Source organism: Piliocolobus tephrosceles, chromosome Y (assembly GCF_002776525.5).
Source record: "Piliocolobus tephrosceles isolate RC106 chromosome Y, ASM277652v3, whole genome shotgun sequence".
Taxonomy (NCBI): Eukaryota; Metazoa; Chordata; class Mammalia; order Primates; family Cercopithecidae; genus Piliocolobus; species Piliocolobus tephrosceles.
In genome coordinates this window covers 10,727,349-10,743,819 of record NC_045456.1, presented here as the reverse complement: position 1 = coordinate 10,743,819, position 16,471 = coordinate 10,727,349, and the positions used below count along the sequence as shown (strand labels likewise).

Sequence of the window (16,471 nt, the reverse complement as noted above, 5' to 3'; positions counted from 1 at the left end):
CAAAAAAAAAAAAAAAAAAAAAGATTGTTTCCAGGTTCATCCAGATTGTCAGGTGATTTCAGTTCCTTGCAGTTGTTGTTCGACTCACCACCCCACCACCACCCCGAAAACCTCATTTCCTTGCTAGCTGCCGGCAGAGAGCCACTCTCAGCTTCCACAGGCTGCCTGCATTCCTTGTTGTGGGGCTCCTGCATCCTCAAGCCAGAAATACTGCATCCAATTCTTCTCATGCGTCTTACCCCTCTGACTTTTCCTTCTGCCGCTAACCAGAAAAAGCGTTCCGTCTTCAAACGCTCGTATGATTAGATTAAGCCCATCCAGATAAATTCCCATGTGCCATATAATATAATGTCATCAAAGCAGTAATACCCAGGACAAAATTCATGGCTGCCATCTTAAAATTCTGCCTACCACACCAGGTACAGTAGAGCCTTGTTTTAGAGCAAGTTAAACATTAAGCAGCAACAACACAATAGTGTTGCATTTGAAAATAACTAGTAGCAACTGAACATGTCTGGGAGTTCTGCTCCACTTTAATTTCCATCTCAAAAGGAGCTGGCTTTTCCTTGTCTGTTACAAAGGGAAATAATTATTGACCCTCAGAATAATCAGTGTCCACATAAAAATCTTTTATAACATAATGAGGGTGTGACATATAAAGGTGTTAGCTCACCGGCCCTAAATTTTAGGAGTATTTTTAAAAAGGCACTTATGGCTGGGTGCGGTGGCTCAAGCCTGTAATCCCAGCACTTTGGGAAGCTGAGGTGGGTGGATCACGAGGTCAGGAGTTCAAGACCAGGCTGGCCAAGATGGTGAAACCCTGTCTCTACTAAAAAAAAAAAAAAAAAAAAATTAGCCAGGTGTAGTGGCATGCACCTGTAATTCCAGCTACTCCAGAGGCTGAGGCAGAGAATTGATTAAACCTGGAGGGACGGAGGTTGCAGTGAGCTGAGATCGCGCCACTGCACTCCAGCCTGGGTGACAGAGCGAGACTCCGTCGCAAAAAAAAAAAAAAAAAAGGCACTTATCTGGTTTAACCCATAATAAAGACATGAGTCGGGCTTTAGTGAAAAATCTAGGCTGGTTTCTGTGTTCAGTGAAATAAGATTTTTGAGAGTTCTCTTAATTACTACCCTTAATCAAACCAATCACATTAATCTGTTTATTGCATTGTATGGTTACCAAAAGTGACATATTCAGCCCTCTGTTTATTAAGAAACAGTAACAGAAAGTGAGGCACTCTCCTGTGTTACTGAGGGTGCATAAAAATATAAAGCACCATGTGTCTTCCCTAGAGAAGTTTCAAAATTAGCAAGCAAATAGCTATTAATGCTAATGTTTGTGTGATAAGGAACATATGAGTAGTAGTTATTCCACAAACAATTTTTTGAGTGCTGTTTACATTTGAGGCACTGTTCAGGCACAAGGATTTCAAAAGGAGATTGTGTAGCGTGATGGCTTAGTTGTTAAAAATATGATTTTGGAATCAGATTGGCTCAAGTCCCAGTGCTACAACATACCATCCTTCAGAAAGGTACTTAAGTCTCAGTTTGTTTTTTCATCTGCAAAATATAAATAATAATAGGACCTACTGCACTGTGTTCCTGTGAGCATTAATGTGGATGATCATATGTTTATGAAGCACTTAGCACAATACCTGACATTTTGCTTGTTATTATTATCAACATAAGGTGCCCACTTACCAGTCATGCAAGAAGAAAACATAATATATGTCACCACAGAAGTATAGAATAATTGTGGGAAATACCAGTAAGAGAGATATAGTTGTATAAATAAGGTAAAGATGACTGCCTTGAAAATCTAGGATGATACCATATTAGAAGTGCATCTGAACTCTCCATGGGGGCTGGCCAAAGTTTCATCAAGTGTCATGTCAGTAGGTTGATGCTATCAATATATAGCTTGCTAAGCTATAGACTTACTATAATCCATAACTGTGGTCCAGCTTAGACTCATTATGGTGGTGGAGTATCTTGATTAATGGCCTCTGCAGAAGCTTCCCAGGTCTTCTCATCATCATAATCTCAGAGAGCTTCATCTTCAACTTCCTTTTTTGTTGTTTTTGAGACAGGGTCTCACTCTGTCATCCAGGATGGAGTGCAGTGGCACAATCATGGCTCACTGCAGCCTCAACCTCAGGGGCTCAAGCCATCCTCCCACTTCAGCCTCCCGAGTAGTTGGGACTACAGGCATGCACCACTATGCCCGGCTAATTTTTTAATTTTTTGTAGAGACAGGGTCTCCCTATGTTGCCCAGTCTGGTCTCAAACTCCTGGGCTCAAATCATCTTTCCACCTCAGCCTCCCAAAATGTTGGGATTACAGGTGTGAGCCACCACACCTAGCCCATCTTCAACTTCTTTTAGCACCATGAAGCTGAACATAGTAAAAAAGTAAAATCATTCGCGACCTAATCTGATGCAATTTATTTAATTGTTAAGTGAATGCACACATCAACTCTCATACAAGTATGGTGTAGCACTGCTAATTTATTTACAAAACACCTGGCAAATACTGCTACTCTAATACTGTGCTTCTGCTTTTGATTTTCCTTAGGAAAACATGTTCCTTCAGTCGTCAATGCTGACCTGCCTTTTCCTGCTAATACCTGGTTCCTGTGAGTTATGCGCTGAAGAAAATTTTTCTAGAAGCTATCCTTGTGAAGAGAAAAAGCAAAATGACTCTGTTATTGCACAGTGCAGCAATCGTCGACTACGGGAAGTTCCCCAAACGGTGGGCAAATATGTGACAGAACTAGACTTGTCTGATAATTTCATCACACACATAACGAATGAATCATTTCAAGGGTTGCAAAATCTCACTAAAATAAATCTAAACCACAACCCCAATGTACAGCGCCAGAACGGAAATCCTGGCATACAATCAAATGGCTTGAATATCACAGACGGGGCATTCCTCAACCTAAAAAACCTAAGGGAGTTACTGCTTGAAGACAACCAGTTACCCCAAATACCCTCTGGTTTGCCAGAGTCTTTGACAGAACTGAGTCTAATTCAAAACAATATATACAACATAACTAAAGAGGGCATTTCAAGACTTATAAACTTGAAATATCTCTATTTGGCCTGGAACTGCTATTTTAACAAAGTTTGTGAGAAAACTAACATAGAAGATGGGGTATTTGAAACGCTGACAAATTTGGAGTTGCTATCACTATCTTTCAATTCTCTTTCACATGTGCCACCCAAACTGCCAAGTTCCCTACGCAAACTTTTTCTGAGCAACACCCAGATCAAATACATTGGTAAAGAAGACTTCAAGGGTTTGATAAATTTAACATTACTAGATTTAAGCGGGAATTGTCCGAGGTGCTTCAATGCCCCATTTCCATGTGTGCCTTGTGATGGGGGTGCTTCAATTAATATAGATCGTTTTGCTTTTCAAAACTTGACCCAACTTCAATACCTAAACCTCTCTAGCACTTCCCTCAGGAAGATTAATGCTGCCTGGTTTAAAAATATGCCTCATCTGAAGGTACTGGATCTTGAATTCAACTATTTAGTGGGAGAAATCGCCTCTGGGGAATTTTTAACGATGCTGCCCCGCTTAGAAATACTTGACTTGTCTTTTAACTATATAAAGGGGAGTTATCCACAGCATATTAATATTTCCAAAAACTTCTCTAAACTTTTGTCTCTAAGGGCATTGCATTTAAGAGGTTATGTGTTCCAGGAACTCAGAAAAGACGATTTCCAGCCCCTGATGCAGCTTCCAAACTTATCAACTATCAACTTGGGTATTAATTTTATTAAGCAAATCGATTTCAACCTTTTCCAAAATTTCCCCAACCTGGAAATCATTTACTTGTCAGAAAACAGAATATCACCATTGGTAAAAGATACCAGGCAGAGTTATGCAAATAATTCCTCTTTTCAACGTCATATCCTGAAACGACGCTCCACAGATTTTGAGTTTGACCCACATTCGAACTTTTATCATTTCACCCGTCCTTTAATAAAGCCAGAATGTGCTGCTTATGGAAAAGCCTTAGATTTAAGCCTCAACAATATTTTCTTCATTGGGCCAAACCAATTTGAAAATCTTCCTGATATTGCCTGTTTAAATCTGTCTGCAAATAGCATTGCTCAAGTGTTAAGTGGAACTGAATTTTCAGCCATTCCTCATGTCAAATATTTGGATTTGACAAACAACAGACTAGATTTCGATAATGCTAGTGCTCTTACTGAATTGTCCGACTTGGAAGTTCTAGATCTCAGCTATAATTCACACTATTTCAGAATAGCAGGGGTAACACATCATCTAGAATTTATTCAAAATTTTACAAATCTAAAAGTTTTAAACTTGAGCCACAACAACATTTATACTTTAACAGATAAGTATAATCTGGAAAGCAGGTCCCTGGTAGAATTAGTTTTCAGTGGCAATCGCCTTGACATTTTGTGGAATGATGATGATAACAGGTATATCTCCATTTTCAAAGGTCTCACGAATCTGACACAGCTGGATTTATCCCTTAATAAGCTCAAGCATATCCCAAATGAAGCATTCCTTAATTTGCCAGCGAGTCTCACTAGACTACATATAAATGACAATATGTTAAAGTTTTTTAACTGGACATTACTCCAGCAGTTTCCTCGTCTCGAGTTGCTTGACTTACGTGGAAACAAACTATTCTTTTTAACTGATAGCCTATCTGACTTTACATCTTCCCTTCAGACACTGCTGCTGAGTCATAACAGGATTTCCCACCTACCCTCTGGCTTTCTTTCTGAAGTCAGTAGTCTGAAGCACCTCGATTTAAGTTCCAACCTGCTAAAAACGATCAACAAATCCGCACTTGAAACTAAGACCACCACCAATTTATGTTTTTTGGAACTACACGGAAACCCCTTCGAATGCACCTGTGACATTGGAGATTTCCGAAGATGGATGGATGAACATCTGAACGTCACAATTCCCAGACTGGTAGATGTCATTTGTGCCAGTCCTGGGGATCAAAGAGGGAAGAGTATTGTGAGTCTGGAGCTAACAACTTGTGTTTCAGATGTCACTGCAGTGATATTATTTTTCTTCACCTTCTTTATCACCACCATGGTTATGTTGATTGCCCTGGCTCACCATTTGTTTTACTGGGATGTTTGGTTTATATATAATGTGTGTTTAGCTAAGGTAAAAGGCTACAGGTCTCTTTCCACATCCCAAACTTTCTATGATGCTTACATTTCTTATGACACCAAAGATGCCTCTGTTACTGACTGGGTGATAAATGAGCTGCGCTACCACCTTGAAGAGAACCAAGACAAAAACGTTCTCCTTTGTCTAGAGGAGAGGGATTGGGACCCGGGATTGGCCATCATCGACAATCTCATGCAGAGCATCAACCAAAGCAAGAAAACAGTATTTGTTTTAACCAAAAAATATGCAAAAAGCTGGAACTTTAAAACAGCTTTTTACTTGGCTTTGCAGAGGCTAATGGATGAGAACATGGATGTGATTATATTTATCCTGCTGGAGCCTGTGTTACAGCATTCTCAGTATTTGAGGCTACGACAGCGGATCTGTAAGAGCTCCATCCTCCAGTGGCCTGACAATCCGAAGGCAGAAGGCTTGTTTTGGCAAACTCTGAGAAATGTGGTCTTAACTGAAAATGATTCACGGTATAACAATATGTATGTTGATTCCATTAAGCAATACTAACTGACGTTAAGTCATGGTTTTGCACCATAATAAAGATGCAAAGGAATGACATTTCTGTCTATATGGCTATGTACCAAATTACCCCAAAACTTAGTGGTTTAAAACAACACATTTGCTAGCCCACAGTTTTTGAGGGTCAGGAGTCCAGGCACAGCGTAACTGGGTCCTCTGCTCAGGGTGTCTCAGAGGCTGCAATGTAGGTGTTCACCAGAGACATAGGCATCTTTGGGGTCACACTCATGTGGTTGTTTTCTGGATTCAATTCCTCCTGGGCTATTGGCCAAAGGCTATACTCATGTGAGCCATGTGAACCTCTCCCACAAGGCAGCTTGCTTCATCAGAGCTAGCAAAAAAGAGAGGTCGCTAGCAAGATGAAGTAACAATCTTGTAATTGAATCAAAAAAGCGATATCCCATCACTTCGGCCACATTCTACTTGTTAGAAGTAAACCACAGGTCCTGCCAGCTCCATGGGAGTGACCACCTCAGTCCAGGGAAAACAACTGAAGACCAAGACGGTGAGCTCTGATTGCCTCAGTTGGTCATCAACTATTTTCCCTTGACTGCTGTCCTGGGATGGCCTGCTATCTTGATCATAGATTGTGAATATCAGGAGGCAGGGATGACTGTGAACCATCTTAGCAGTTGACCTAATACACCTTCTTTTCAATATCTAAGAACTTTTGCCACTGTGACTAATGGTCCTAATATTAAGCTGCTGTTTAGATTTATCATGTATCTATGGCTACATGGTTATATTATGCTGTGGTTGCATTTGGTTCTATTTACAGTTGCTTTTAAAAATATTTGCTATAACATTTGACTTCTAAGGTTTAGATGCCATTTAAGAACTGAGATGGATAGCTTTTAAAGCATCTTTTACTTCTTAACCATTTTTTAAAAGTATGCAGCTAAATTCGAAGCTTTTGGTCTATATTGTTAATTGCCATTGCCGTAAATCTTAAAATGAATGAATAAAAATGTTTCATTTTATAAGAGGAGTGTATAATAAACATATGATAGAGAAATTGGTCTTTAATATTAAAAGAAATTGCCATATACACTGAATTTTTTGAGAACTCTTTTTAAAAAACTATTTGGTAGAAATCAAAGGGGAAGAAGTTTTCATGAAGCTTTTACATTAAGATACTTATTAATACAGAAATTCTCTCTTGATTCCCTACTCAGAAGACATAAAGTCAGAATGCCTGGCTGTTGGTAGTCTTTGTGCAATTCCCCCAAATGAAACAACTTTGGCAACCCTTTCCACTTCTACTGATCCCTTGGTTCCTCTGCATCAGTTCATAGCATCCTCCATCCAGTATGAATCTTGAGATATCTAATGAAATTTACCCGAGAATAACTAGAAATTTTCCGAGCATAAGAAAAGGAAGTCCCTTGGCCGGGTGTGGTGGCTCACGCCTGTAATCCCAGCACTTTGGGAGGCCGAGGCGAGTGGATCATGAGGTCAGGAGAGCGAGACAATTCTGGCTAACACGGTGAAACCCCATCTCTACTAAAAATACAAAAAATTAGCCGGGCATGGTGGTGGGTGCCTGTAGTCCCAGCTACTCGGGAGGCTGAGGCAGGAGAATGGGGTGAACCGGGAGGCGGAGCTTGCAGCCAGCCGAGATTGCACCACTACACTCCAGCCTGGGCAACAGAGCGAGACTCCGTCTCAAAAAAAAAAAAAAAGAAAAAGAAAAGAAAAGAAAAGAAAGAAAAGGAAGTCCCTTCAGAATGAAAAGAAGAGAAACCTCCAAGGTACCATCTTACCTTTTTAGTTAAATCTTAGAGCATGAGTTACCTTTTAATACATGCTTCTAATAAACTGACCAAAATAATGTGTCATAGTGTTATTTAATATGGACAAAATGGAAAACAGTGCAAGTTTGCCAAGGACAATTTAATTTTGTCACATTGCATCCTGTTTTGTGACCATGATGAGTTTATACAAAGATGTTTATGCTTGTGCTTGTTGAGGTATAGGGACAAATATCTAAAAGCAAGATCAGAAGGGTGTGGTATCTCACACCTATAATCCTTGCATTAAAATCTACCTCAATTGTAGGACTACCGGTTGGACCACATGCTTCCCACTGTCTTCAGCAAAGGGCACCTTAGTTAGAGGAAAGGTAGAGTCTTTCTTTGGAGGAGGAATCTGTGAGGATTGAGTTTTATCAGCTACCTGGGAGTCAGACCCCGATAGATTCTCCTCCACACTCCCTGGACCTTTTCCTGCCAAGTGGAGATGCTCACTCAGAGGATATCTCCATTCTTTTGATGCAGGTCATTCATACTCAGATATTCTGCACTGTTCAAGCAATAAAAATTGAATGAGCACCTATTATGTGCACCAGTTGGCACTGTGTCAAAATGTACTTGTGGGGAGTCCTTGGATCATTGGTGACAGGTCTTCTCCTCTGCATTTTTCTCAAGACCAGGCCTCAGGGTAACATGTTTTCATGGAGTGAAAGAAGGGAAGGAAGAGTGGGCTTTGGAAAGTAGCAGCTCTGTCATAGCAGTCAGCCTCTGTGTATGCAAAGGACTTTCCAGAGGCCCCCCAAGCCTCTATGCTCCTCCTGGGATTGCCACAGTTCTTGAAACCATCCATACATTCTTCATTTCTATGTGCTAATGGAGCTGATAATTAAGTCATCAACACTTTAGCTATCATTATATAGCTGAGTATCCCTATTTTTCTAAGAGAAAGACAATGTTATTTTTTAAATTATTATTTTCTTCTTTTCTCTTTCCTCCTTTTCCCCTTTTCTCCACTCCTTAGTTAGCTCTTTAAAAATGCAATTATAACCTTTATCTTCCCTTCACCAGACACTCCCTACAGGGCAAGCTTATCTATGTGCTTACTTAAAAGCTCCAGAGCCAGAAATCTCTCCCACTAGGGGACTGCCTCAAGAGAGAGGAGTCAATTTACAACCTAAAGCATGCCCACAACAAAACTCTCTCCCACCTGGAGGATATCTTGAGACAATGGTCACTTTACAACTTAGTTCTGCCCGAGATGGCACCAGCTCAACCACCTGGTACATAAGACACAAAAGCAAGTTGCATAGACCTCACCTGCTCACTCCCTTCCCTGCATGCCACTCATGCCAACTCCCCCTTTAAAAGCCCCTGCTTTCTGCCCCAAAAGCAAGCTGGTACCCTTAAAGTCAGGAGCCTATACTTCCCCCTAAGCTAACTTTTGGAATAAAAGTCATTTTATTGAGAATCTCCATACATTGTTGGTGGGAATGTAAATTAGTAAACCATGATGGAGAACAGTTTGGAGGTTCCTCAAAAAACTAAAAATCGAATTACCATGTGACCTAGCAATCCCACTACTGGGTATATATCCAAAAGAAAGGAAGTAATTATATTGAAGAGATATCTGCACTTCCATGTTTGTTGCAGCACTGTTTACAGTAGCTGAGATTTGGAGCAACCTAAGTGTCCATCAACAGATGAATGGATAAAGAAAATGTGGTACACATACAAAATGGAGTACTAGTCAGCCATAAAAAGAATGATATCCTGTCATTTGCAACAACATAGATGGAACTAGAGGTCATTATGTTAAGTGAAATAAGGCAGGCACAGAAAGACAAATATCAAATGTTATCATTTATTTGTGGGATCTAAAAATCAAAACAATTCAACTCATGGACATAGAGAGTAGAAGGATGGTTACCAGAGGCTGGGAGGGGAAGTGGAAGCTAGGGGAGGTGGGGATGGTTAATGGATACAAAAAAATAGAAAGAATGAATTAGATCTACTATTTAATAGCACAACAGAGTGACTATAGTCAATAATAATTTAATTGTACTTTTAAAAAATAACTAAAATAGTGTAATTGAACTGTTTGTAACTCAAAGGATAAATGCTTGAGGGGATGGATATCCCATTCTCCATGATGTGATTACCCATTGCATGTATGAAAACATCGCGTGTATCCCCTAAATATATAAACCTACTATGTGCCCACAAAAATGAAAAATAAGAAAAATAAAATTTTGTTTAAAAAGTCACTTTCTTTATACCACATCTCACCCTTGTTAATCGGACTCTGCAAGGGGCGAACAACTGAACCTGTGATTCAGTTAAAATTAGATTCTCAGACCCCTTCTGTTGAGAAAGAATAGGTCGCAAACATTGCAAATCTCTTTTACCTTTCTCAAGGTTCTAGCCTCTCCTATTACCAATTTAGGTAAGAATATAAAACCATCAGGCCTGGGTTACCTCAACTATCTTCTTTGATCCAAAATGTATACTTAGTGGACAAAGGCTTTTTGAACAACTAATATGTGCTAAGTCTTAAGGTGGGTTCAGAAATGGCCAGGATCCATCAACTAATCAATGGATAAATAAAATGTGATCTATCCATACAATGGAATATTATTCAGCCATAAAATGTAATGAATCACTGATACTATGATGCAACATGGATGAACCTTGAAAATGTCATGCTAAGTGAAAGAAGCCAGACACAAAAGACCATATATTGTACGATTCCACTGATATGAAATGTTCAGAATAGGCAAATGCATAGAGACAGAGATTAGGTAAGTAGTTGCCTGAGGCAGTAGGGGGTTGAGGGATTGGGAGAAGATGGGCATAGCTATTCAGGGGTTTGGGGTTTCCTATTGAAGTTATGGAAATGTTCTAAAATTGATTGGAGTGATGATTGCACAACTCTGTGAATATACTGACAGCAATATTTCTACTCCTGGCCCTTTTTGTGGGTGTTTTTTCTAGCATTGCTCCACCATGTCTGAAGCTCCTGGCACTTACACTATTGAAGTCTTCTCTACCAGCTTTCCCAGACCCTCTGCTTTTTCCTTGGAATTGATCAAGATTTGCCAGATCTTGTTTGGCACTGACCTCTGATTGTTGGCTTCTGTAAAGAACCCCAAACTACAGGAACTGGAATGCCTGGTCCGGTCAAAGGAGAGCATCCGGTTGATTCTGGACAAATCACTCCACCTTGCTGAGCATGATTCTTTACCTATAGAGTGGATTAAATGATCTCCAAGTTACTTTCAAATATGACAACTACTCTAGTTTCCTTGGGCTGCCACAAACTGCATGGCTTAAAAAACAAACATTTATTGTCTCATAGTTCTGGAAGGTAAAAGTCTGAAATAAAGGTGTCTGCAGGGCCACGCTCCCTCTGAAACCTATAGAGAAAGATCCTTCTTGTCTCTTTTGGCGTCTGGTGTTTGCCAGCAATCCACAGCATTCCTTACCTTGAAGATGCAGGACTCCAGTCTCTGCCTCTGTTGTCACATGGCCATCTTCCCTCTATGCCTCTCTCCTCTTCTTAAGAACAGAAGTCATACTTGATTAAGGACCCACCCTACTCCTACTATGACCTCATCTTGACTAATCACGTCTGCAACAACCTCATTTCCAAATGAGGTCAGCTTCTGAGGTCCTGGGGGTTAAGACTTCAACATGTAATTTTGTGGGGGTGCAGTTCAACCCATAACAACAACCATGGCTTTTCTTCCTTAGAAATTACTGAGAACTCCATGAAAGTTGAAAATGCCCTTGTGAATGGGAGAGTCATTTATGACTATTGGAAGTAAAAGGCAATTTTCCTGCTGGCTATTAATAAAGCTATTATAGCAATACAGCCAGGTTTCTACTGTCATTATCCTTGAACTTAAAGTCATAATAGTATCCATTATTTCCAATGAGTACAAGGGAAGGTCACATAACTGTGTTCTCTTCATTTCTGCCCTTAAATGCTTTCAGGGAAAGGGGGAATAGATGAAGTCCCAGGCCTTACTCAGCAATTGGGGCAAGATGTAGCAGTGTTTTGAACCTGAAGGACATAACTCAGGGCTTCCTGTGCCAATGACTCAAAATGGAAAATGGTCTTTATTAATGTCCCTCCAGTGTGCAAAGGGTAGAGACTAGAATTTAAAATTCATCAGATATTAATAAGAAAAACCAATGCAAACAAAAATCTACTTATGATCATAGAACGTTGCCATTGGGAAGTTGTTTATTATTTGAGCCTTTTTAAAATTTCTTTTTTTGTGTGTGAGAAACATATTTCCAGGAGTAGAGAGAAAAGGCTCCCCTGTTTTATGTACTCAGTCTTTCCCTCCTTTGAGATTACCCCTAAACTATTTTAGGGATAGCTCCCTGGCTATCTCAGTAATGATGATCCCAGAAGTTCAGAGAAAATTAAGAGCCATGTCTGGGTTCGTGAGAAAAGCCCAAATGCAGTTGTTCAAGCCAGAAACCAGAGCCTCGTTGTTGACTCTTCCCTCTCACCCCGACATCCAACCACTCATCAAGGACTCTCCATTTGACCTCCTAAATTCTTCTCCCATCCATCCTCCATCTCTGTGTCCATCATCAACACCCCTTGTCCAAGATACCTGCATTCCTCACTAGCTTCCTGGTATCCACTCTGTTCCCTCCAATTCGGTTCCAGAAGCTAGAGTGATTCTTGTCAAAAGTGTGGCTTCTTCTGAATTAGGTTGACAATCTCAACTCCTGGACAAGACCCACAATCCCTTTGTGATCTTCCATTTGTGCACGCCTCCAGTCTCCACTCTAAGCACCCCCACCACTTGTCTTTGGTTCGTGCTAAGAACACACCAAACTCCCGTCTCAGCACCTACACACATAACGACTGCCCCAAGTCACCTCTGACTCCAGACTTCACTTAGCTAATTCCTGCTCACTCTACAGGGAGAGTTAAATGTCACTGAGAGCAACTTTCTTCTAACCTCCAAATCCCACTCAAACACCCCCCTTATACTATCTTCTTAGCATTTACCACAAGTTTTGTTGGGTAAATGATAGAGAAATGAATAGTGTGGCTGCAACATGTGTCTTCCATTAGACTGTAGGCTCCAAAGATCAGGGAAGGTGACTTTTAGTCCATCACTCTGTCCCCAGTATTCATCAGCATGCCTGATATACAACAAAGACTTTCAGTAAATACTTTTCAAGTGAATGAACAAACAAAGGTTCAGATTGGCTTCTCCAGCTATACCCTAGGACAGATACAGTAAGGGTAGGTCACATTGTCAAATGTCCCACTGTAGCAGTCATGCATAAGGGCAGGCCTTCTGCACCTTCCATATTCCCATTACCCACTCATGGTGGCAAGCATGCTGATTGTCTCTCAAGTATTACACAGCATCAACAATATTGGATGCCATGATGCTGATTCCATGAGGCTCTGAGCCTGGGCAAGAATCATTTACATTCTTATTGAGTGTTGGGCTATTGTTCAGAGCAAGCACAGCATAGACCAAGAAGAAGGCAAAGGACATTATCATGAAATGGAAGAAGTGTGTAAATTGAGTGCAACTATGTAGAAATCATGTGATGGTCCATAAACAAATATGGGCATAACAACGAGTCTGAATTCAGGCTCATGGAAGGCTGGTGTGGCTCTGTCAGCATGTGTAGTTCACTAGTTCTATGGCACCATTCAAAGCAGAATTTCCCCAAGTCAACTCCACACGTAAGTACTCCATTAAAAATGCTCCTGAGTTCAAACAGGTTTGGAAACATCTTAGTTACTACAGTATTTCTCATATGCCTTGTGATCTCCAAAAGAGAACTATACTACACTATGTTCCAAACTTATTTGACCACAATTCCTTTTTTTTATTTTGGCAGGGCATCTCCTAGAGCTAATGTTCTCTCTCTGTCTCTCTCTTTCTCTCACTCTCTCTCTCTGGAAATGCAGATTTGAAGGCCTGAGAGAGATTTACCCAGCCTAACGAGCCCCTGAAAATGTTCCCAGGTATATGATGACAGTCACCATATTGACATGAATTGTTCTGTTTTAAAAACAGAAAAACAAAACAAAACAAAACAAAAAACCACAATAATCTAGGCCATGTCCCTTGAGGCCTTTATATCAAGATGATTAGCTTCTTGAACTGGTCCTATTAGGTCTCCAGAGAGGACATTATTGCTTCTGAACAGAGATGTGACAACAAGGCAGAATATGATTCAGAAGCAGTGAATAATAAAACTGTAAAAATGATAGATTCTTCTTTGGTATAGGGTGGAGAGGTTAATACTCATTTCTAAAGCATCATTAGCCATATAAAGGATAATTTTAGCACTTGACATAAACTGAAAACACACATAATCCTCCCATTGAGTGGGCTAACCTTGGCTGTGGCTGAATGGGCTCTCTAGGGACTTATTAGGGAATATAGTACTTTCAAAGATGTTAAATCCAGTGGAAATGACTGAAGCAATTAGTCTCTCATCTTGAGAGAATTTCCACCTTTGAATCAGCAAACCCTATCCAACCGAGGTTGAGTACTCTAGAGATGATATTGTTTATACTGGAAACCAATATGAAATGTGTGCATGTATGTATAATGTATGCATATAGACACATGTAGAGGAGTATTCATATATAGATAGAGATGTTCATTATTGACTGCTTAGTAAATATAAAGAAGTTAAGAGAATAAAATTTAAAATAAGGAAATAAGGAAAATGAGAGCATGATGTAGTAATTTTTCTATTTCTATTTAAATGGTTTTCCCTAACATCCAGTTTGTTGTGGAGTCACCAAAAACATCACCTCATCAAAACACACACACACACACACACACACACACACACACACACACAAAAGACATAACCTACCAGCAAAAAAAAGCCTAGGACCAGACAGATTCACAGCTGAATTCTATCAGAGGTGCAAAGAAGAAAAGAGCTGGGACTCTTTCTACTGAAACTATTCCAAAAAATTGAAAAGGACGGACTCCTCCCTAACTCATTCTATGAGGCCAGCATCATCCTGATACCAAAACCTCGCAGAGATACAACAAAAAAAGAAAACTTTAGGCCAATATCCTTGATGAACATTGATGCAAAAATCCTCAACAGGCTGTATGTGGTGGCTCATGCCTGTAATCCCAGCACTTTGGGAGGCCGAGATGGGCGGATCACTTGAGAGCAGCAGTTTGGGACCAGCATGGCCAACATGGCAAAACCCCCTCTCTACTAAAAATACAGAAATCAGTCGAGTGTGGTGGCGCATGCCTTGTAATCTCAGCTACTTGGGTGACTGAGGCATGAGAATCACTTAAACCCAGGAGATGGAGCCTGCAGTGAGCCATGATTGCACCACTCCACTCCAGCCTGGGCGACAGAGCAAGACTTTGCCTCAAAAAAAAAAAAAAAAAAGGCCTCAACAAAATACTGGCAGACTGAATCCAGCAGCACATCAAAAAGCTAATCCACCACAATCAAGTAGGCCTCATCCCTGGGATGCAAAGTTGGTTCAACATACTCAAATCAATTCATGTAATTCATCACATAAACAGATCTAAAGACAAAAACCACATGATTGTCTCAATAGGTACAGAAAAAGCCTTTGGTAAAATTAAACATTCCTTCATGTTAAAAACTCTCAATAAACTAGGTATTGAAGGAACATACTTCGAAATAATAAGAGCCATATATGACAAACCCATAGCCAATACCATATCAAATGGGCAAAATCTGGAAGCATTCCCCTTGAAAACAAGAAAGACAAAACCTGCATCATTCCCTGAGAGGCATTTCTTTTCCTGGCTCAGCACATAGGCTTAAAAGAGGCCAAGAGTGAGCATATCTGTGAGCTGTGGTTCAATGTCTGGTGGTGGGAAAGAGAAGAGAAGAAAGAATTGGGAAGGAGAGAGAAGAAACAAGGCCTTGTGAGTGGGGAAAGATGCAGGTAGGAGTCAGTCAAGGGAAGGTATTTATCTTTTGAGGCGTCTATCTCACATCAGCTTTTCTTTGAGGCAGTGATTTTCAAATTCCGCCTATATCACCTAAAGGGCTTGTTAAAACACAGTCTGGAGCATGCCTAACAAGTGTGCATCTCCAGTAAGTTACCAGGTGGTACTGATGCTGCTGACTGGGGAACACACTTTGAGAACCACTGGTCTAAGCATCCCCCAAGTGCGCCGCTGAAAATCAACAATTTCTACCTCCACCTTTGTAGAGGACTGCATGCTCGCAAACGAGACGTTCCCGATAAGCCCAGCTCTTGCAGACAAAGCAGGACGTTCCTTCGCTGCAAACAGGAAGGGCAAAGGAGCCAGCTGTAAAGAGTGGGCTCTGGGAACTGGTCAATGTTTACTGATCTTGGGAGTCAAGGAAAGGTCAGAGAAGCAACACATGCCCGGTGACTTGGTAACATTCCATAAACGGCTGTATAAAATAAAGCAGAGTGTGCCGTTCGGCGCGGCCGCCATGTATGTCTTGTCCTGTGTTGTTTTGTGTGTTCATTCCTTTGTTTAGGAAACACGCAGACCCCAACAACCTTAGACAGCACTTTGCTCCTGTATCATGGCACTTCTTTGTTTTATCTTGGTCATAGTTAGTAGCTTGATCTCCCTCCTCTGTAAATTCTGTAGGGGACTGTAGAGGACTGAAGACTGTAAATTCCTGGAAGGCAGAGACCACAGTTTACTCATGCCTGTATCCTCCAGAGCACAATGTACAGTACGTATTAGTTAGCAGTTGTTTAATCAATGTTTGTGGAATAAAATTCTAGAAAGTGATCTAATAAATATGTGTATTATGTAACTGATGCATACATTAACTTTCCAGAGATTTACATGGTTTGTTCACTAATGGCAATATCTTAAAACCACTAATGGCAATATCTTAAAACCAAACAAATGAATTTCTAATAATGTCCATTTAAGCAATGCACCAGATCTGTTGAGGGGATATAGTTTTGGCAAAGACGTGCTGACTGGTTCTTAAACCACAAAGGCTGTT

General features: G+C 40.5%; 1 protein-coding gene across 2 annotated transcripts in view; it reads left to right on the top strand.

Annotated features, from left to right (window-relative positions):
• TLR8 (toll like receptor 8) overlaps positions 1–6,691 on the top strand; it is a 17,457-nt gene extending 10,766 nt beyond the window's left edge. For both annotated transcript variants that reach the window (XM_023198936.1, XM_023198935.1), the window contains one exon: positions 2,577–6,691. In XM_023198936.1, coding sequence (XP_023054704.1) covers positions 2,583–5,699 — 3,117 coding nt within the window. In that variant the 5' untranslated portion in view covers positions 2,577–2,582 and the 3' untranslated portion in view covers positions 5,700–6,691. The remainder of the gene's footprint in view (positions 1–2,576) is intronic.
• The last annotated feature ends 9,780 nt before the right edge of the window (positions 6,692–16,471 follow it).